This window comes from Haliotis rufescens, unplaced genomic scaffold (assembly GCF_023055435.1).
Source record: "Haliotis rufescens isolate VD_foot unplaced genomic scaffold, xgHalRufe1.0.p SCAF_33, whole genome shotgun sequence".
Taxonomy (NCBI): Eukaryota; Metazoa; Mollusca; class Gastropoda; order Lepetellida; family Haliotidae; genus Haliotis; species Haliotis rufescens.
In genome coordinates this window covers 5,014,362-5,036,790 of record NW_025964035.1, presented here as the reverse complement: position 1 = coordinate 5,036,790, position 22,429 = coordinate 5,014,362, and the positions used below count along the sequence as shown (strand labels likewise).

The 22,429-nt window shown below is 39.9% G+C and overlaps 1 protein-coding gene across 1 annotated transcript; it reads right to left on the bottom strand.

The window, feature by feature from the left end:
* Positions 1 to 9,844: 9,844 nt before the first annotated feature.
* Positions 9,845 to 21,854, bottom strand: LOC124150311 (GTPase IMAP family member 4-like). Its single transcript, XM_048380870.1, has 3 exons — positions 21,763 to 21,854; positions 12,345 to 12,380; positions 9,845 to 11,805 (listed from the first exon to the last, which is right to left on the bottom strand). Exons 2-3 carry the CDS (start codon positions 12,364 to 12,366, stop codon positions 11,342 to 11,344), a joined length of 486 nt encoding a protein of 161 aa, XP_048236827.1. The 5' UTR covers positions 12,367 to 12,380; positions 21,763 to 21,854; the 3' UTR covers positions 9,845 to 11,341.
* Positions 21,855 to 22,429: the final 575 nt, after the last annotated feature.

Genomic DNA, 22,429 nt, shown 5'->3' with positions numbered 1-22,429 from the left:
AATATCTGAATGAGCTAATTAAGCATCCATATATAAATAGATATATACTGACTGTGTGGTTGAAGGTAATAGATACATTTACACCACTGTTCCCATTAAGTTTTGAGATACATTAGTACCACTGTTCCCATCAAGTTTATAGATACATTGGCACCACTGTTCCCATCAAGTTTATAGATACATTGGCACCACTGTTCCCATCAAGTCTATAGATACATTGGCACCACTGTTCCAATCAAGTTTATAGATACATTGGCACCACTGTTTCAAGAGGAAGCAATGTTCAATAGGTGTAATATACTTAACCAAATTAAAAACTTCACAATCCTAAAGGTTTAACATTTTGAACAATTATCATTGTGGGCCCTTATTGTGTATTTAAACAGTAATGGCCACGTATTGTCTTCAGATAACACCCGTTTTTGTTCAGGTGAATCGATCAAAATCATGTGCACAGCACTATAGTGGCAAAAGTGTTTTTTTACGTGCAACTGGTCACGTGGCCATAATACCGCACGTGTTTCCAGCCATACTTGTTAGCAGTCATTAACCAAAAAAAGAAAAACACAAGAAAACAAAAGTCTTTATGGCCATTTGTCATGCCACGCCTTTCAAATGTGCAACGTGAACGTGCCATCTGCATGTTGTAGACGGGAACGTCCGTAGCTGAAGTCGCAAGGACGATGGGTTGTAGTCGACGGATTGTTTATGATTTACAGACGCTTCTACAGCAAACGGGTACCAACGCTGATCGCCCTCGGCCAGGTCGACCACGTGTGACGTCACATGCAGAGGATCGTCAGATTGTCTTACGTCACCTCCGTAACCGATTTTTGACGGCTACATCAACCAGAAATGAACTGTTTAGGGGTAGACTGAGTGCGCAAACTGTTCGAAACCGTCTGAGCACTGCTCACCTTCAAGCACGACGGCAATACTGTGGGCCGATTCTGACTCAAGTACACAGACGTCAACGTCAATTGTGGGCACAGCGACACTTATGATGGACTCAGAGGAATTGGAATCAAATCGTCTTCAGTGATGAATCCCGATTTAATCTTCGATTTGCTTATGGTAGGGCGAGAATGTGGAGGCACCGTCTTAAACGTTACGCCCAGTGTTGTGTACAGGAAGTTGACAGATATCGAGGCGGAAGTGTCATGGTGTGGGGTGCTTTCTGGGGCAATGCACGTTCAAGGCTTCTTGTCATCCGTGGCAACCTGAACGCTACTGCTTACCGCGACCAGGTACTGGCACCAGAATTTCTGCCTTTTATGGCAGCACATGGACCCGGTTTGATCTTCCAACACGACAATGCAAGAGAAGGAATTTCCTTCAGAATGCGGGAGTCAACGTCATGGAGTGGCCGTCAAGGTCTCCCGACCTCAATCCCATCGAACACGTCTGGGATGCTCTTGACAGAAGTCTGCGCACTCTCCAGAACCAACCGCAGAATTTGCAAGATCCTTGCACCATTTTGCAGCAACAATGGCGCCGTCTTCCCAATCATGTGTTCACAAGCATCACAAGGACCAAGCGGATGCGTTGTGTGGCAGTTGTCAACGCACATGGCGGCCATACACGCTACTGAACTTGTGTGCCATCAGATTCTCGTGCCTGGGACTTATGATTTAAACTGTTGATGTTATTACCGAATACCGTAGGTGCTTGGAACAAATTATGGTTACCATCGTTAATTAAAATCCTTTGGACATTACTTATTCAAAATTACATTCTCTGATACATTTGTCCGTTGTATATCATATACTGGATTACTTTTAAAAATGTGAAGTTTTTAATTTGACTCAGTATACATTAAGAGCGAATACTTGAAGATTGCTAGTATACAGCTTGAATGTTACGGCTGAACACAACACTCATTCATCATATGGTTTAGTAGTTATTTTAATGGCAGAAATTTGAGAAATGTTACTATCACTTCTGTGACTGCAGAATCACTCACAGTGACCCCGATAGCAACACCAACTGCCCAGCCAACAAATTCCAGGTGAGGTTAGAACCATCAAAAATATACCTGGCCCATTTTCTCGCTTCCTTTTCATGACGCCTGCGACACTCATATTCAAGCTCCAGGTGCCTCTTGGACAATGATACCTTCTTCTGAGATTCTGTGTAGTCTGAGAGTGTCTGACTGTATTCCATCATACGATCTGCAATATATGCCTCATCGGATGTTTTGTTTGGGGGCAATAGCTTACCCAGCTTTCCCCCTCCATGACTGTCATTTGTCGCTCACCTTCTTCATACAATTTATTTGTGAAGTCACCACCATTCGGCTTCATAAGTTTGTCCAAGGGGGAAGTAATTAGAGGGCAAACTCTTCATTGTCCTCGGTCGAATTTTGTTTACAGCAATGTTATTCCGACTGGTTTCATTAATGAAAGCGTTCAGTTCCTCCTGCGAGTCGATGAACCATTTAACACTCTTCTCAGGCCCCTTATGCTTATCTTTCTTCGTGAATATGACGATCGCGTGACATTTTGACTCAGGGCCAGAACACGTTAGAAATATTTTCATAGACATTGGCTCTTCTGCAGTAAAGCAAGCTCCCAATACCTGTTACAAAGAGAATTGTGTGCACAATAGGAGGGATGAAACCGGGATAATCAACCAGTGAAACGTCTAAAAAATGTCTCTGAAACTCTCAAACATGACGTGTTCACATCATTTTGTTACCGTAACGGCTGAAAATTCGACTTTGGAAGTTGGTTGTCCGCTGATGGTATTCCCGGTGGAACTTTTACCAGCTCCTGTCTTTCCAATGAGAATCAGTCGATTTTCCACAAGACTCCACTTTGAGAACCTGGAACATCAACATACGTGTCACAAAGAGAAACATTATGTGTCAGCTAATTAAGGAATATCATTCTTTTATCTGTTCAGCGACAGGGTTCTGTGACAGAATTCTTTATACACCACAGTATGGCTTCCAATGTGCCGAGGGGTGGTGAGGTGAACTCGTGGTTGAAGCGTTCACTCTTCACACCGACACGGGTTCGACTTCCAATATGGTTACTGTGTAGTGTACAGCACTCGAAATGTAGATAAAAGCGACATCAAATAATACTCATTCACTCACTAACTCATCCCAATGTGCTTATGGTGTAATTCCGAAACAGCATAAATTTAGGTGCTTAGCATTGCCTTGAATTTGAGTGAATGAGTGAGTATGTTTTTACGCCGCTTTTAGCAATATTCCAGCAATATCACGGCGGGGGACACCAGAAATGGGCTTCACACATTGTACCCATGTCGGGAATCGAACCCGGGTCTTCTGCGTGACGAGCGAACGCTTTAACCACTAGGCTACCCGACCGCCCCGCCTTGAATTTGAGGGAGAGAGCCTTCAGGTTTGTGACTCAAATGGGACAGCAACTTTGTATAAGTGCTGTACTGTTCCCACCGAATCAGCGCCTTTTAAGAGTCAGTTCCAGAAGGATACCAACGAAAGCTCTCCTGCCACATTTTTTCTTCTTCTAATTGCATGTATTATGTAAGCCATGCTCTTCTGTGTTTCCGTTCAAAGTAATGAAAACAGCATTTTAGTCTAAGGGGCGCAGATCTATGTGGTGAAATACGAAGCCTTTCCAATGTTTCCAACATAAACAGGTGCTCAATATCTGAAACTAAAAATAATTATTTGTACTCTTTGGACGCGTTTATATAGTTTTCTGTGCACGATTGTCAGGTCTTTTGTTTCTTTGAGGCATCCGTCGATGTGCGCCAGGGTTGAAAGAACGTCAGTTGGCATTAGCAGAGCAGAACCTCTTGTTACTGTGCAGGCTTACCCGTGAATGCCAGCCACTGTTGCAGTGGCTGCACTTATAGATGGTCTACTGGTCCTCAGTGTGGACTCGCCTGTCCTGAATTCTATCCTGAGCTCCTGCCTCCGTCGCCTGCTTGAGCAAGTTTTTGGAACGAGGGTGTCTCCACTTTGTGCTGTATTTTGGTCTTAAAGAAGGAATAAGTGATGCAATGGCTGTAGTGTGTGCACAGCTCGAGAAGCCATTGTCAGTTTTCGGTCAGCTGATCGTAGAATTCGTCCTTTGCCTCCAGTGTGAAGCAGAGGGTAGGAGCATACATGCTGAAGATATTGACAAGATTGTTGGATGTCAAGTGTGAGAAGGCTCCACGTTCCAGACTCTATCAATCTGTGAAGTGAGTTCTTTACAACAAAGACGACGCTGTGCTCTCTTGTTTGAGCGGGTCTCTTCCAGAAGAATGTGTAGTGTGAATGGGTCAGGCGTGTTTCTTGCAGTGTTGTGATGTCCACTTGCAGTCTTTGGAGTTTGTTGTCGATGACTGCGGTCTTGAATACATCCCTGATGTCTCACAGGTCCACCACCAGTCCAAAGCGAACATTCCAGCATCCCAACATAACAGCTGCCTTCTTACTTTCTTTCGTTGTTGTCTTGTCTGGTGCAAGGTTTACAGTCCTACTTGGTTTGTCAGAGTGAGTGAGTTAAAATTACGTCGCATCGGCATTATTTCAGCCACATAGCGACGAGACCAAGTTTAATATGTTAACAATTGAGTCACTTATGCAAAGTAAGATTTAAAATCAATTGATGAAACATACTTGAGCATTCAGCTTTGTCAGAGGTCATTATGTGACGATGTCGTTATTGCCATTCTCACTATTAACATGAGTATTTATTGAAAGAAGAGGATCTTCCCATGTGTATCACTTGTGATGAAAGTATTTCAGTCAAGCGTGTCCTGCTTGACTATTTTGATTTTTCCATCACAAGGGATAAATATTTACAAGCACAATATCTTAAGGAGCTTTTTGATAGCGTTAATACTCATTTCATATTCTTTTAAAGAAGAAATTCCATTGCTGGAAATATTTTGAAACCTATGTTTTGTAATTAATAGATTATCGTTCTAAAATTCGTTGAAGTTAACAGGCGTATGGTAAGTCCCCACGGTGCCTGCTATGGGGTCTGACATTGTCAGATCAGACATTCTAGACCCGTGTTTGTGTTTCAGTGTGGCTACAAAGCTATCATATATGTAAATAAAACTAGCATCTACGTAGATGATACTTTCATCTATGTTGATAAAACAGACATCTACGTAGATGATACATCTATGAAGATAATACTTACATTGATGAAGATAATACTTTCATCTATAAAGGTAATACTTTCATCGGGGCGATGGGGTAGCCTAGTGGTTCAAGCGTTAGCTTGTCACACCAAAGCCCCGGGATGATTCCCGACGTGGGTATAATGTGTGAAGCCCATTTGTGGTGTCCCCGCCGTGATATTGCTTGAATATTGCTAAAACCTCATTCACTCACTCACTTATAGTTTCATCTATATAGATAATACTTTCATCTATGAAGATAATATTTACATCTACGTAGATAATACTATTATCTATATAGATAATACCATCATCTATGAAGATAATACTTTTATCTACGGAGATAATACTTTCATCTATGAAGATAATATTTACATCTACGTAGATAATACATTCATCTTTGAAGATAATACTTCCATCTTTGTAGATAATACTTTCATCTATGAAAATAATACTTTCATCTGCGTATCTGATATTATAATCGATATTCTAATAAAATAGTCATACTCAGACTGTGATATTATCTTTTGACGTTCCGACCCTAGTTGGCTACTAGTTGGATGGAAACATATATTTAAAAAAAAAATAAAGGTGATTACTTAATTACTGATAATTTAATTAAATGTTTGGGAGCATGTTGGTAGTTTATTTTCATTTGGTCTTACCGTAATTTCACAACATACTGAGATCGTTACAAATTGTCAATATATCAGCGCTTAAATAAAAACACAAACTGCAGATGGTAACCTTCAGTGCTTCATAGGATGCTGACGAGTATTGGTTTGATATAGTTTTTATTATAACAAATTTCTCTAATGGAGAAATCGTTGGAGAATCAACATATTCGATTAAACCATGTTATGCTTTATACAATCATTTCGCTAAACCTTTGAATATTGGTCTATACTTGTTTGTTTGTTTGTATTTTGGAGATTATTTTGTATTCTCCTCTCATTAATATGGTCGTAAGAGAGTGGGGCATGTAATTGCGATACACTGAAATGAAGATTTACTTTCTTAAATGTTAAGATAGTACCTCAATAAAGACATAGAAAGGTAGAAAGTCAAACAAATTGGTCAACTCTTTGTTATAACACATGCCGTGTTGCTATGATACATCACCTAGGCAAATCGACGGTTTGAAACATGTTTGCACAAGCGTGTTGATGACGCATTCACGCCTTTGAGTTGAACAGTTTGGTTCTACAATGACGCATGTGAAGAAAGGGTTAAAACACGCGTACACAGTGGGAAGGCTCAGTGGCCACACACTCTGAAGTACCAGCACCGTCTCTCCAGCAGCAGCCTCAGTCTAAACATGGACGTATACCAGGGTTTTACAGTGATGGACCTCTACTGTGGTACGGCTGAGTGTGAACAAAACCCTTTTGAAGAAAAACAAGTTGAAGGAAGATCCAAAGACAGACGAAAACGATCGTGTACAAAACTTGAAAAAGAAAAGAATCACATAACCTCTAAGGTCAGTCCAAGACCTTCCACTGAAAGACGGGTATCGACTGGAAACTGTATTGACAACAATGCGCACCGCCAAAGGCAACGACGGGTTACTGTTTGTAAACCATCCGTTGGGATTTGGAAGTCTCTAAAGATGTCAATAAATGACCGGAAGTTGCCTGAAATCCGTCGCAGTTCAAGGTCCGATACCGAGCTATATGTAGTTTCCATCACAGACAGGAAATAAGTGTATGTTGCTTTAATATTAGGCATGATTTGTGCAAGTGTTCTCAGTGACCATCAACAGTGGGTACCTTGGGGTTAACACATCGTTTCGTCACAGCGAGGACCCACCCAGGTGTCCCCTGCCATACTGATGGAATGTTGCTGCAGCGGCGTGTCACCCTATCACCCAACTCTCTCACAGAAAAACTTGAGCGAAAAGTTTGTATCATATGTATATTGTAATGACATTGTTTCAGTCCAGATTGCAACTGGTTTTATTTTGCTGTTTAGTCGTTATGAGGAACTGACTTGAGTAGCAAGCAGTCTGAGGCTGATATCTTTGCTTCATCTCTGTGTCCAAGTGCTCGCGGTGAATGTTTTCAAGAAAAAAATGAATATCTCATTTAGATTACATGACACAAATTGATATGCTAGACATAGTAGCATGTGTATATAATGGTGTGTGATTAGTTCATAATAACTTTGGAATAAATATTTGTATGAAAACAATGTGTGGTGTCATGATTTCATTTTCAGCAACCTTTGTATTTCTTAGGTGCACGAGAGAGATAGACCGCCATTTATTTTCGGAACACTTTAGAATTTTCAAACAAATATCACTTGATAAATTGAAAAGATCTCCAGCAACATTTAGATTCAGAATCTGAGAGAAATCTAGACATAAGGAGGTCCAGCATTACAGGTTTGGGTATGGTGGAGGAACATAATATAATTCTGGGACTGTGTGACTAATAGATAACAAACAGATAACCTGTACAGCTACATGTAGTCTGTCTCACACTCCTTTTTGCATAAAAATCCCAACAAAATTGTTTGGCAATAGTCCAAATGAAGCAGTTTCATATACATTTACAGAATTATTGCCCCAGAGTTTGACAGAGTGACAGGTAACATGTAAACAAAAGAGGGAGAAGGGAAGGATTGGGATGTCAGGTTTATAGGATTGTTACCTAGTCTGTCCAGACAGATGTTCTATCCACTGGACCACAGGGGCAGTCAGGGCAAACAAAGAGACATGCATGTTATGAAATCCATGAGGTGTGCAAGTGGCGGCGGCAGTGGTCAAATTGAGACAAAACCTTAATTTTTCCTCCGGCCCTTGGTATAAAATCTAACGCATAAAACCCATGTACCCCGAGTGATCCTGCTACAACTTATATTACCCCTACCCCAAATCTGTGCCCTCCCCCATTCTCATCCAGACCCAGATGTAGTCATTCTTTCTAAAAACAAAGTGTCAGAAGTATCAACAAGTGGATGATACAACCAAAGGGCCTCGTGGTGACAGGTTTATGGTTTGTATGTTTGTAGTTTAACGCCGCTCTCAGCAATATTCCAGCTATATGACGACTGTCTGTAAATAAGTCGAGTCTCGACGAGACAATCCAGTGATAGACATCATGAGCATCGATGGGATCGATGGCATCAACCAAGTCAGCAAGCCTGATCACCCGATCCAATTGGTGGCCTCTTACGACAAGCATAGTCGCCTCTTACGTCAAGCATGGAATGCTGAAGACCTATTCTATCCCGGATCTTCACAGGTTTATGAAGACAAGCCAGGGAACTTAGGAGCGCTCATGGCGTGTGGTTCTTGTACCATTGGTCCCTTGCCTGAGGAGAGCGGAAGGTCTGTGGTTCAATATATGGCTGTGTCATACAAGAAGATGTTAAACTATGGTTAATAGCCCGAAAGGTTTCCATCCCACAGATCAACTTACTTGATTTTCAATGTTTTATGTAGGAGCTAAACTAAAGGGATCTTATTTTCATTCATACGATTTTAGGAGTTGTCATAAATACATCCAGTCTTTCACAAGGTATGGTTTTGCCGTCGCTAGCAATAGAGGTTTGTCAGTCTTGTGCAATGTGTAATATAGAATGACAGATTTGATTTATAAATAAACATGCAATGATTTTCAACACCTAATAATAAAATAAGACGAGTTCTATGGATGAACAACTTCTTTATTACAATTAGTGCGACGTTTCGGTGTAGATCCTAACACCTTTATCAAGCAAGTGATGAATAGTGCTAAACAACATAGGTATATATACTTATTAACATCAAAGTTTATACAGTAAATTGATTGGTGGACACAGAGAGCTGATTGAGATAATTGGAAGCCAGTGGATGACTAATGAACACAGACTCAGTTAAACAACAAACAAGCAAACATATTTCTGTTCTCATAGCCTCACCATTGGAACAAGAACAAATTGGAAAGCCGTGCAGTGCAGCATTCTGTTTTTCGACACGAAATACATCCGGGATGTTTCGTGTTTACATGATAATAACCGAACTTGTAATCCATGTAAATAGCGATAATAAGCCATGAAAATGTTCGCCGAATTGCTCAATTACAAGTTACAAGAGGCGCATGAATGCAGGGGGAGGAAGGGGAGGCAGTCGTCAAAGAGCTGGGATTCGTTATGCAGAGTTGCATCCCTTGGTCACGCCAGAAAACTATGATAGTGGGTTCGAATCCCGGTTCGCCCTGATTATGTTTCTTGGTTTGTCAGCACCATACTCGGGCTCGTGGGTTTCACCGAAGTGGTAAACGTCTGAGACCTGCATCACTTTGGGCCTTCCAAATTAAGCTGACACGCCGTGAAGTAACTGGAAGACTGTTGAAAGGGGCGTAAATCCAACTCACTCACTCACTCCTTATGCCAGTAAAAGGTAATATCCATCCTTTTCTTCCCTCAAACGACATAAATAACATTTTCTTCGTGTACTGAACCAACCCTTGTGTTTGTATGTCATGTTTGTAAGAACTTACAGCAATGATTTAAACTAAAAATAAATTAAGCATGTGACTGGTTAAAATGAAGGGTCAAGGTTAAGTGTTTGGAGTAAATGTTTTACAGCTGCACTACATGTGATGTGTATTTTTCCCAACCGGAAGTAATATCATTCAACCATAAGGGCATGTAGCTTGCCTGTAAATGAGGGCATTTTATGTTAATATTTACTTAATATTTAGGTTAGTTTAGCTTAGTTTAGTAAGTTCAATTCTGTTTTTATTTCATTTCATTTCATTTTCGATAGACATGTTCTTAACAGCACTCGTGGGCAAAAGAATCTATCCAAAGCAAGTTATGACAACCACTGAAATAAGAGACAAATGAGAAATAATAGTCTTGCGTGAACATAAGAAATATTCTATGGTTATTAGATAAAACAAAGTGTATATGGGGCACAATCATGAGAATGGGGTAAGTTGTCCAGTTGTCGATCTTCAACAATGAATTTAAAAACCGTTTAAGGTCAGTCATTGTTGCATGATTTTCACTTTTCTCAATCTTGTGTGCAGCCACCAGGGGCATCAATAACGGCATTCCCTCTGAGTACATCAGATGTGGATTGACTAGTGGTGGAATGCAACGGCCTTCCTATGCATGCAATAAACTATGTCTAATTGTGACTGGAACCTGTCTTCTCTAATTCTAATGTCTCAAATGATCCGACACATGTTCAATTGGAGAAGGGGCTGGCCATGGTAAATCGTTCACATTGTTGGCACTGAGACGGTTCATGTTGATGTGCGCTGTGTGTGGTTGTGCATTGTCTTGTTGGAAAATGATCCGAGGGTTTTGTTGGGGTACGAGACAACAAATCGTTCTGGTTGCCTCTAGTTGATTAATTTACAGCAATATTGTAACAACAGTTTCATTTTAGATACGACAAATAATAATTCAAAGTTGCTCCAATCACGGCGATGGATATAGTGGCAGCGTTGTTCCCACCAAGACAATAGATACTACGGGAGCGCTGCCCAAGACGATAGGCACATTGGCACCATTGTTCAAGATGGTAGATACACGTGAAGCGTTGTTCAGTCCAGATGATAGATTCACTGGCCACATTGGGAGCATTGATCCGGTGATGATGTTGCACAGGAAGCATTGTTCAAGAGAGTAGATACATAAGAAGTGAATACCTAAAGGTTATCGTTATACAGCTGGAATGTTGGTGCTTTAGACATATTGTTTAACAGTGTTATTTAAAACGGAAAAATGCGGCTACTGCAGCCACTATTGGTGTAGTGCCTGCGACATAACTCACAGCTAACCCAGCAGCAGCAGCAGCAACTACCCCGGCCAATACTTTCCAGTTGATGTCGGTACTGTCAAAGCTATCCCTGGCCAATCGTCTCGCTTCCTTTTCTTGGATCTGGCGATACTCATCATGGAGAGCCTGGCTCCTCTTGGCCAACAGAAACTTCTTTTGAGACTCGGAGTAGTCAGAGAGTGTCTGACTGTATTCCAAGATACCGTCAGCAATAGCCTTCTCTTCCGATGTTTTGTTTGCAGATAACAGTTTACCCAGTGTTCTTCCCTCAAATTCCCTCATTTGTCGCTCAGCTTCCTGATACATTTTATTTGTGAAGTGACCTCCATTCCGTTTCGTAAGCCCGTCTACCAGGCCCAGTAACTCCAGGGCAAACTCTTCGTTGTCCTCGGTGGAGTTGTTGTTTACAGCAATGTAATTCCGACCGGTCTCCTCAATGAAAGCCTTCAGTTCCTAATGGGAGTTGATGAAAACTTTCAGACTCTTCCCATTCTTCTCAAGCTCTTCCTTCCTCGTGAATATGACAATCACGTTACGTTTGGACTCCGAGCCAAAAAACGTTAGAAATCTTTTCACAGACGTTACCTCTTCTTCGGTAAACCTCCCCATACCAACCACAAACAGAATCGCGTGCACACCAGGAGAGGTTAGGACGATACTTTTCTTTAGCTCTTGCTCGAGACTTCTCTGACTAGATCCAGTATCAAAGAAACCAGGGCAGTCAACCAGTAAAATGTCCCTGCCAAATCTCTCAAACATGATGTGTTCACATGATTTTGTGATCGAAGAGGCTGAAAAGTCAACTTTGAATATTGGTTGCCCAATTATGTTATTCCCAGTGGAACTTTTACCAGCTCCAGTCTTTCCGATGAGAATCAGTCGAGTTTCTCCAGATACAAAGTGTCCACTAGTGGAACCTGAAACATCAGGGTACATGTCACAGCGAGAAACAGTATGAACATACAATGCCATTTAAAAAGTTGTCAAATGTAACAAATGTTATATTTGGGATAACACTTTCTTAGTAAAGTACAGATTTTACCTATTTTTTTGGAATGAGTCCCATCCGGGATTCGAACCAAAATGCTAGAGTGAGGCACCTAATCGCCAGCACACAAAGTCACATGATCAAACCCACTCAGCCACCAAGGCTTCCACAAAAATGAAGGTCTGACAACTGGTAGTCACTCTGCCAGTGTTGTTTCGAATCCCAAAGAGAAACATTATATTTTGGTTAAAGACTATCATTCTTTTATCTGTTCAGCGCAAAGATTCGGTGGCTTTTTGAGAATCAGTGCTGTTGTGCTCTCACTGAATCTGAGAACCAACGAGCACTGGAGGGTTCTAACAAACCAAGGATCCTGATCGAGAAGAATACAAGATCATAAGTTGAGCAACTGGCAGGTAGGGACCAAAGAGTAGTGGTCAGGTCAGGTAAAGGATTTCCACCTCTTACCTGCTGCAACAGCCATTGCCATCTCTGAAGTTTGATCTGGAGAAAGAAAATTAAAAACAGAATAATGATCAGAACAATAATGAGAGCAGATATCATTTATAAGCGATTTCTGTCAAGGGACAGTCACACGACAGTTCTTATATCGACATTCTCTCCGAAAAATGTGACTCCAGTTCATCATATGCCATCCGAACAGTTCTAACAAGTTATTTGGACTTGGACACAGATACTACTTCTTTTCCAAAGGTAGTTTAGGAAACAAAGAATAGGGCCTGGTGTGAACGACGAGCGAGCCTGAACTCGGTATTTAGTAACTGACTCTGAAACCTAGAATGCACATGCACCGTGTGCGTGTGAGGGTTCAACAAGTCGATGCCTATATCAAGGGTGTGTCTCACCATCTCCTCCAATTCTCTTACAGACTTACTGTCCGGTGTAGGGACGAATGAAAGGATTCTGGCAAGTGTATCATCACATCTTGGCACAACAATTTGTGGCGCCTTTCAAATAGAAGAAGCACTGGACATGCAACTGATCGAGGCAGTACTGAGTTTACAACTGGCTAAAGGTGAACAGGATTTATCATCCAAAACTGGTTCCCACAGGAGATATCACTTGGGTGAGATCTAGTGATATCTACATTGTACATATTGCTGCAGTGAAATTGCATCAAAATGCTTTGCAGACCATTGTGACGTCATCGGTTACCATGATGTCACAATCAAATGACATCACTAATGGCTCTGCTACTGAAGCTGATAAAAGTGGAAATACTCCTCGGCAAGCCTCAAAGTTGTTTCTCAATTTTATCAACTCGTGTTGATATATTTGATATCAAAAGTCACTCAGGTGATATTCTCTATACGTAACCAATTGAAGCAGAACTGAGTTTGCATCTGGTTAAAGGAGACTGAATATGCAAGTGATTGAGACAGTTCTGGGTATGCAGCTGACTGAAGTCGTACTGGAGTTTTCAATTTTCTGAAAAAGTGCCTATGCTGAGTGTGTAGTTGGATAAAGCATTCACTGGTATACAGCAAAATGAAGCACAATGCGTGTTGTTGAAGATGATTTAAAGTGTTTTTAAGGTTGAAGCAGCGCAGGGTATGCAGCTCGTTCATACTATGCTTGTATGCGGCTGCCTAAAGCAGAACGGGATATGCCCCTTCCTGAAGCTGTAGTGTGTATGCAGCTCGTTCATACTATGCTTGTATGCTGCTGTCTAAAGCAGGATTGGATATGCCCCTTACTGAAGCTGTAGTGTGTATGCAACTCAGTGAAGCAGTACTGGTTATGCAAGTGATGGGTTAACGTAAACTGGGTGCAGCGACTAAGGGGATGCAGTATTGGGTAAGCAGAAATGAGTTATATTACATGCAAAAACTGAAGAAGGTCACCCTGCCTTAGAGATCACGTGTACCAAATTTTGTCAAATTGCATTCATACGTATGTGTATCTGTTGTCTTGTATCCATGCCTTTCTGAAGCCTTACACCTAATGAATGACCTTGACCTTCAATGTAATTAAATCACATGTGAGAACATTACTTGTTACAAATATGTAGCCACCATTTCACACTGCCAAGTCAATTCAAGGATACATGACCTTCAAAGTGACATTTGACCAGAAGGTTTTTAGTTAATTATTGTGAGTGTATCATAAATGATTGAAAATGCTTAGATGTCGCATGAATCAATCCGGCTTTTTATTAAATTTGAAGCATGTTTCATAACTTTACCTAAAGGTACCTTGACCTTATATGGAGGTCACCCCAAAATTTGATACGACCGAGACCCTACCTGAGGGATCATGTATATTAAGTTTCATCAAATTCCATTAATAAATACTCAATTATCAATTACGCATGCTTTTTACGGCTATTTCAGACGTTGTGACCGGGACCTTTAATGTCAACTTATTATATGTGAGAAAGAATCCCTGGGGGGTAAAAAAGAGGAACATGTGTATCAGGAAGGTTGGTTGGCGGGGGAGGGGGTGTTCATTTTTGAAAGTCAAACACATCCTTAGGCCATCCCGCTGACAACAAGAACTACACTACTGCCTAGAAGTTCATTCCCCTTACACGCATGGGCAACGCGTTACGCAACCAGTGTGCATCGGGTTGGTCACGCGTGTGAGACCCGTGTGCAACGCGTTGCACACGGGTGTGCACCCCGTCCGCCACTCGTGTGCAACGCGTGACACACTCATTAGAGGGGGAACAAACTTTTGACCAAAGGAGGACCCGTCTTAAGCTGAACCTGGAGGTGGTAACAAGGAGAGAAAATTTTGTTATCCTGACGAAAAATGATAATACACATGTATTTCCTAATGTCTCCTTTCTTTATGTGATTTTGTGGGAATAACATGAATACTGTTGCGATTAAATAGATCTGTTTTGTTTTATACGACCATTGCTTCTAAATCCGATGGTGTTAATTAAGAGAATACATGGTCCTGGAACAGGTTATTGCAATTGAAATGCTTTTATTGTGATTTGACATTAACTGTCTGTAGTACGACTTTCAGTGATAATATGTATGAGGTTTGGCGGCGCATTGTTTTTATTGGACCCTGATTACTTTATGATGACTTGGACTCTTTATCACAGCTCCATAGCCGTGAGGCTGGAAAAGAGCAGCATGTAATTAATGAGGGTGGGTTATATCATTGAGGATACACTTGAGGGAGAGAATACTAATTACCGTACTACAGGAAGAGACCTGTAGACGTAAGCGCGGGGTTGTGTTTTAGCTGGCCGTTTGATAATGGCCGCCAGGAGAAGTGAGCTTTGCCTGCATCATCTAAAATAAATAATAAGATACAGCAGTGTTATTTTCACGGCCTGTTGAATAAACTCCCAGCGCAACGGTCAATGTATCTTCTACTTGATCCTTGATACATCATTTTGTCTTTCACAATATATAGTATTTCAACGTACAAAGGACACTGATCTAAAGCAATTCCGCGGGAGTAGTTGTTACCTGTGCATTACTGTATTTTCCCAGTGAGTACCCGGATGATATAGCAGAAATCTAGACTTGTTCGCGACCTGTGCTCGCCATTCGTAAGCGCATTTTAATTGAAAGTAGAAGGACGTATGGTCACACTGATCAACAAAAATGAAATACAGTTTTTGAAATGTAGGTATATTTGTGGGGAGCATCGGTAATGGTGATGCAGTTTTGATAAGTCACTTGCTTAGTAATTGTGCAATCTTCGTGTACACTATTTTGACTTGCAACACAGAGTAAATATTTCACTGAACATTGCTTATTTTACCGTGTGTATATGTTTACATTCAAAATGTAAACAGATTTCACTAAGGAAATGTATTAAAACGCCTAAATATTCAGTTTATTTCACAAATTAACTGAAAAATATGTCCATCTTTATTAATATGATAACGAATTCCAAATATGTTTAATACCATCACCAAGTACAGTTCTGTATTGTTTGGCTTCTTTTCTTAGCATAATTAATATATTGTGATGTGTTTAAGCTCTCTTGGTCGTCTTTATCATTTTTAGTCAGTCGGTTAAATAAATGAATGGATTATTCAGTCAATTTGTAAAATGACTGAAATATTTAGATATTTAATAAATTGCCTGAGTGAATCATATTTTACACATTGACTGTAACATATACACGCTTACAAAAGAAAATACTTGTGAAAACACCGTCTATCGCGCATCGAAAAACTTCCCAACCAAACGGAAAGGAACAAGAATGATTCTGTTCAAAGCTGCAGCGAATGAATGAAAACAAAATGCAAATATCATTATAACAACCTACCAAAGTTATAATGTATCCGGGAATATCAACATACAGGAACAATATCCATTGCGTCTGCAGCTGTACAAAAATACTTATTCGATGTAAAATGTCTATGTGAGAATCAAATACTTTAATAATAATTATTTGGAAACAATATTTGGAAACAATATTTGGAATATATATGAAATATATTAAAATATTTAAATATATCGTTTTTAAACGTTATTTAAATGTATCGAATAGTATAACCCGTGTTTGTTTCTTAACTGATCACTTATTTTGTTTCAATTGTTTCACATAGGTGCCAAGTTAGCTGAGAAAGCCCACGTGACAACTATTTTTATAATGTCCACGGTTCTTAAAAACATACATTGAGTTAGATAACAATGAACAACTAGTCAGTGTATTATCGGTTACCCTTTGAACAAAGTACATTCGATGGTCCTTCAGCATCAACATTGTCGAGGTGTAATTTCATTTGTTTCTTATAATAAAGCTTGAAATTCTTTATGATCCTGGCATCTAGTGTTAATTGTTAAAGTTAATCTCTGCAGCCGGTGCGTGTCAAAACACGGGGTTGTGTACTCGCGGGCAGATGACCACGGAGTACGCTGACCACTGTGTCGGATTAACGAGACTGATTAATGAGTGATTTCAGTAATTCGTTGCAAATTAGGTGTGTCGGAGTCGGAGTGCGAGAATGTCGGATTAACGGGACTAAATAGCGCTGAATCAATCGGTTCCCATCATTTGTGTCGGATAAAGCCGAGCGTCGGATTAACGAGTGTCGGATTAACGAGACTTGACTGTATGTTGTTTTTACATCTGTACTTCACGCCATGATATGAGTATTCCCTAGGTTTAGTAACCCTACCTTCACATGTAAACACTTACTTTTGACGTATCCACTGTGCAAGATAACAGTAATTAATCAATCAACGTATTTCCTGTTGATCCTTTGATGTCTGGGAATGATCAGTTGATTTACAAAAAAAGTAAAGCAACTGATCATACATCACTTGCTGGGCTGCGACGTGCATAACTCACATTCCACCTCACTTCAAACCTGGATTTAGATTAAATAATTACCCCACGTACAAGAAAGACCAAATTTGAACCTTTATCGGGTAATCTGAGTTGTGCTACAACTAAGTATACATGTTATAAATTCATTAACTGAGCAGCAAGTGAATTACGACAAAAACACAAGTGTAGGGTTATACCAGAAAATGTGGATGACAACAAGGGAGTAGTAATTGTATCATCCACGCAATCCGAAATCCGCAAATGCTTTCACTCAGGGATACTTTTTTATTATCAAACTGTAACAATCAGGGGTATTTCCAAATGACGACATCCGATGAGCTTTCGCCGTTATTTGTCTGTTTGTTTAGGCTGAAGAAATTAATTACCATGCGCCCTTTGTTGAAATCTTCATAGATCACGGGTAACCAATCAGTTTTCAAAAATGCGTAAGTTTATTTAGCTGTCCTTGCAGACTGGTAGCCCAGTCTCTTGTCACGCTCGGTTGCGTTAACGAGCAAATTGACTCACGGCAGCTAGTAAGCCCAAGCGGAAATCCAAAGGTCGTGCTACCTGAAGAATCAACCTTCATTTGCGAAATATCTACTGCTCTCAAAATCAATATTTCTCCCAATACTAAAAGTCAGAACTTTCTAACCAAGGAGTACCAGTTGAAACTGGTCGATGGCTGAACATTCCCAGGGAAGACAACCAGTGTCCACTCTGTGATTCTATCGCCGTGGGAGATGAATTGCATTACATCCGATGTGAAGCTTTTCACCAACGGCGATATGAACTCTTAAATAAGCAATATCTTAAGTTTCCAAACATTTAAGAAAATTATGACCACTAACAGTGTAAGAAATCTTAAAGGCCTATCTAAATTCCTTAACAATGTGTACAATACAATTGGTAAATTGTATTAGTATCCACGTATCCTATTTTTATTAAATTGTACATAATAAAAATTGTAGATAATTGTATGTCATGTTATTCTAAGAATAAATGAGTTTGAGTCCGACACCCGAGAAGAAGCCAGAGATTAGTGCCCCTTTTTGAATAGTTTACAATCATGTGTTTTACCGTTAGCTGTGTTGGCTTAAACGTATTTTTATTTCAAAAGAAATCTGTATCGGTAAAAAAGCAAAACATGCTTATGTAATACCTCTCCAGGTAACAACTTAACAACCGCTGGATATATATAAGAGAGTGATGAACATAAACATACAAAATGCACAAATGAAAGCAAGCAAGTGGTGTCTTTGAAATAAGGTAATGCAGTTTTCCTTTACTACATGCATAAACTTAAGCTACTCAAACCTTTTGCTTTTGACAATGATGTCATGAACTGATTTAAGAAGAGTCATGTTTGTAGAACTGCTTAACTACTGCCATGTAATATAATTTTTAGACCATACCCATGTGTGTAGAAATACACAGTGTTTCTGATATTATCGTATTTTTTAACAGTTATAGAAAAAGTGAATTGCATCTTCAAGGTGATATCCACAAGTGCAGTCTGGTATGTCTGATACATGTCGTCTAAACTTATCAGCGTTTAAGTCACTGCAGCTGAGCCTAAGGCGACAGTGGACAATTTGGCATGATCTATGAAAATATTTGAAGTCAAAATTATTAATAATTGCATCAGAACGATTAATTAAGGATTTGATTTCTTTTAATGAGCGAGCATTAGTTACTTCATCGGATAGAGGGTTCCGCAGGTTGATCATATCCAGAAAAAATGATAATAAGCATAGGACTGTGTTCTACATTTGATTGTTTGTATGTTGAATCTTTTCCTAAGGTTATATTTCCTGTTATCAGAGAATTGAATATACACTTTTCAAATAATTTGGCTAAGCAACTTGTGAGTGCTACAAGTCTATAATTTGAGCATTCATGTTCATCGCTGACACTGACACCGCATCAGCCCGGCAGTGGACTTGACACAATTATTTGCGCACCGATTATATAACTCCTACAGACAGGTGGGGTGGTTGTTCAAAGCGAAACGGACGACCCCGTCTGTTATCTAATAAATGCTGTGCGGCGCCTTTGATCTTGCCTCCAACCATACACCTTATAGTAGTAAACGACGATCAGGATGGCCTGGAAATAAACACAATTCTGTCTGCCCGGTGCATCCACAATTAACTAGAATGCTTCATATCTACAAATATATATAGAAAATAGATTGCACTTCTTTATTTAATCATTACCCTTTTTTACCCTAATAGTACAAGTGCTTCCCCGTGTGCGAGATAGGCTTAAGTCGGAAAGCGCACGTTATATCTCCGAGGTACCTATCTACCAGAACTCTATTTGCTGTTCTGGCCATACATAAATATATGTAAGTTACGTACATGGGGAGGCTAGATTATTTACAGCTTACAGCAATATAGTGCAAATATTATGTTCAATAAAAGAAAACGTTGATAGATCTATAACACACTTTTTGTACTATTAAACCAACTGTGGACTTTTAAGACATTTTCGCTTATTGTAATAACATCTAGCTAACCAATCATGTCTATCTCTGAAATCCACAAGCATAGTTGCTGTCAAACCTAAAAAACATATTCAGGGAGGTCAGTTTTGATTTGCCAAGCACCTTAAGGTGAGTTTATTTTTAAACTGTCAAAAGCGATTGTCCCTTCAATACTAGTATATGTCTGGAAGCTGTCTCTCGGACTGTTATGGGTTATGATGTATTTTATGATATAACTGGGGAATGTTCAAATTAGTTACTGTCGTTTAATCAAACGTTCTAACTGTCAACTGTCTCAACAGGACCATAGGTTTGGTTATATATCTCCTCCCTGTCTCTATGTCTTAAGTTGTTAATCGGTAACTGCGGTCCAAATGTATCAACTTATTCATCTATTGTTGCAAACTTGACTGATTTAAACATATCTTATTGATCATGAACCACTCAGTCAGTCAAGCACCTGTATCAGAAATGTAAAACCAGCCATGTTTCATGTAGTCCCAATATCACTGAAAAATGCCGATGTAACGTGACAAATAAATTTACTCACAGGCAATATATTTTTCGTGAGAGTGAAGCACAATTTTATTAAAGTTTTATTAACAATTTCATAAACTATAATAATATTAATATTAAAATTCATCATCACTTGCCAAGTTTATGAAAATGTCCCCATTTGGGAGATGTCACATATAAACAAGGATTCGAACTAAGTTTGATCGTCTTTGACACTGAGGTTTATCCCCACTTTGCCAGCAAACTGCAGAAGATTAACAGTGAGTGAGTGAGCATCGTTTCTATGTTTATACAAGAAAAGATGTCATGCCAAAAACGCTCACAGTAGTTAGTAAGTAAACTCACGACCTGTCATGACCTGGTTGAGTGACTTCCTCAAATGAACGTGAAAGGATTACCCACAGAGAAAGAAAGGATTAAAGTCACCCATAAATCTTATCCTAACGTAGTACTCCAACTTCTAAATGCCTCTCAAAGAAGGATTAAAATCCTAAAGATATCCTATCTACGTGGTATAGGTACTCACAACCTCTAATAATAAACTGTTACGTTTGGTATCCCCAGCAATACTCACTATGGTAATTGGGCAAATGTAAAAATCACAAACCCTAACGAGATTCTGTCTACATGGTCACACCCGGTGATTGTGAAGATCTCAAATTTTATCAACTGTCAGACAGCATGGCTGTTCATATTCATTTACAACATCCTCTTATAATTAGCATAAAAGTGTCCCACACAAAACCTTCTTTTATTTATTTTTCAAAATACAACACAGAAAGTTAGGTGTGGGGAAATGGGACATATTCCTACGTGAAATAATAAGACATTAGTAGTGGTGACGGCTATGTCATAATTGAACTGTCTAAAGCATAAATTTGGCGAACGAAAAACGTTATATTTGCAATCAAATGGAATGACTCGTGTGGGCAAATGAATATGTTCGCAATCCACAAACAATTATTTTATTAATGGCGAACATTTACCAACCCGCGACAATCGTGTCAACACGGGGGTTTCTTAGCAATAAACTCGCATCTAAATTCACTACTGTTCTACTGTCGGCTAGCCACAATGGCTAGACTGGACCCTAGTGGAATGGTTCATGCCATAAAAGTCTAGCAACCGAACACTAATTAAGATGGGCCGACCTTGTATTTACGGTCTGGTGAACACAGCTCAATGGCCGCTCATTAACTCAAATTTCACATCTCACTGTTTTGTTTTATTTCACTATTCATTTGATAAATTTGTCAACTTCAACTGGAACCCGGTCCCGTGTTACACGCGTGGCACACGCGTGTGCAACGGGTTGCACACGCGATTCACACCCGTTGGACACGGGTGTGCAACGGGTGTGAATCGCGTGTGCAACCCGTTGAGCACCCGTGTCACATGCGTGTTACACGCGTTCTCAACGCGTGTTAGGGGAATGAACTTTTAGGCAGTAGTGTACAACCCACGTCATTGGGACAAGATGTCAGGCAACTAGCCAAGTCATTGAGCCTGCACTTGGCATATCGGACATTAGGTGCTGGGGACCTATTCTTGCCCACAGGCCTCACGGGGCTGACATATCATGACAGCATTCTTTGATGACAATATAATTACCTTTCTAGCTTGCTAAGTTGAGGAGCGATCTTGAATTGTCCAACTCTCTAATGACAGAGGCGTTTTCACGTGTTCACCTTTCCTGGAAATGCATCCGATAAAAAGGATATCTAATCTCAGTTGACATACTTCCTCACAAACCAGGGTGCACCAGATAGTACAGTGGGTTCTCGGTCAACAAAGCTTTGGGTTTATCAGTAAACGATAATTATCGGCTTCATAGACAAATGTTATTGGACGACGCATATTTGGAACGTTTTTGGCCCCATACAGAAAAAAACCCATTCAATTGAAATTGATTGCATAAACCAAATATTATGAAGTATTCAGACCCATATATGTTTGGTATACTAATTGCTGTCATTTCGTTTTTACGATACAATTTAGTGAGTGAGTGAGTGATCTTGGTTTAATTAATGTCGTTATTTATTAATATCAGTGTGTGTTATATATCTGAATTAATACAAGTGAGTGGGCAGAAGTTAACGTTGCTTTGAACTCAACCCAAAGTGGCTCACGTCTTAGAGGCTTCACAATTTGGTGAAACACAAAAGCACAGGTCTTGGCCCTGTTCCACAAAGCGACCTGAGTGCTAAGTTGGTCTTAACTCCCATACTTTACCATAGGCTTACGATCAACGTAGCACTAAGATCGCTTTGTACTTACA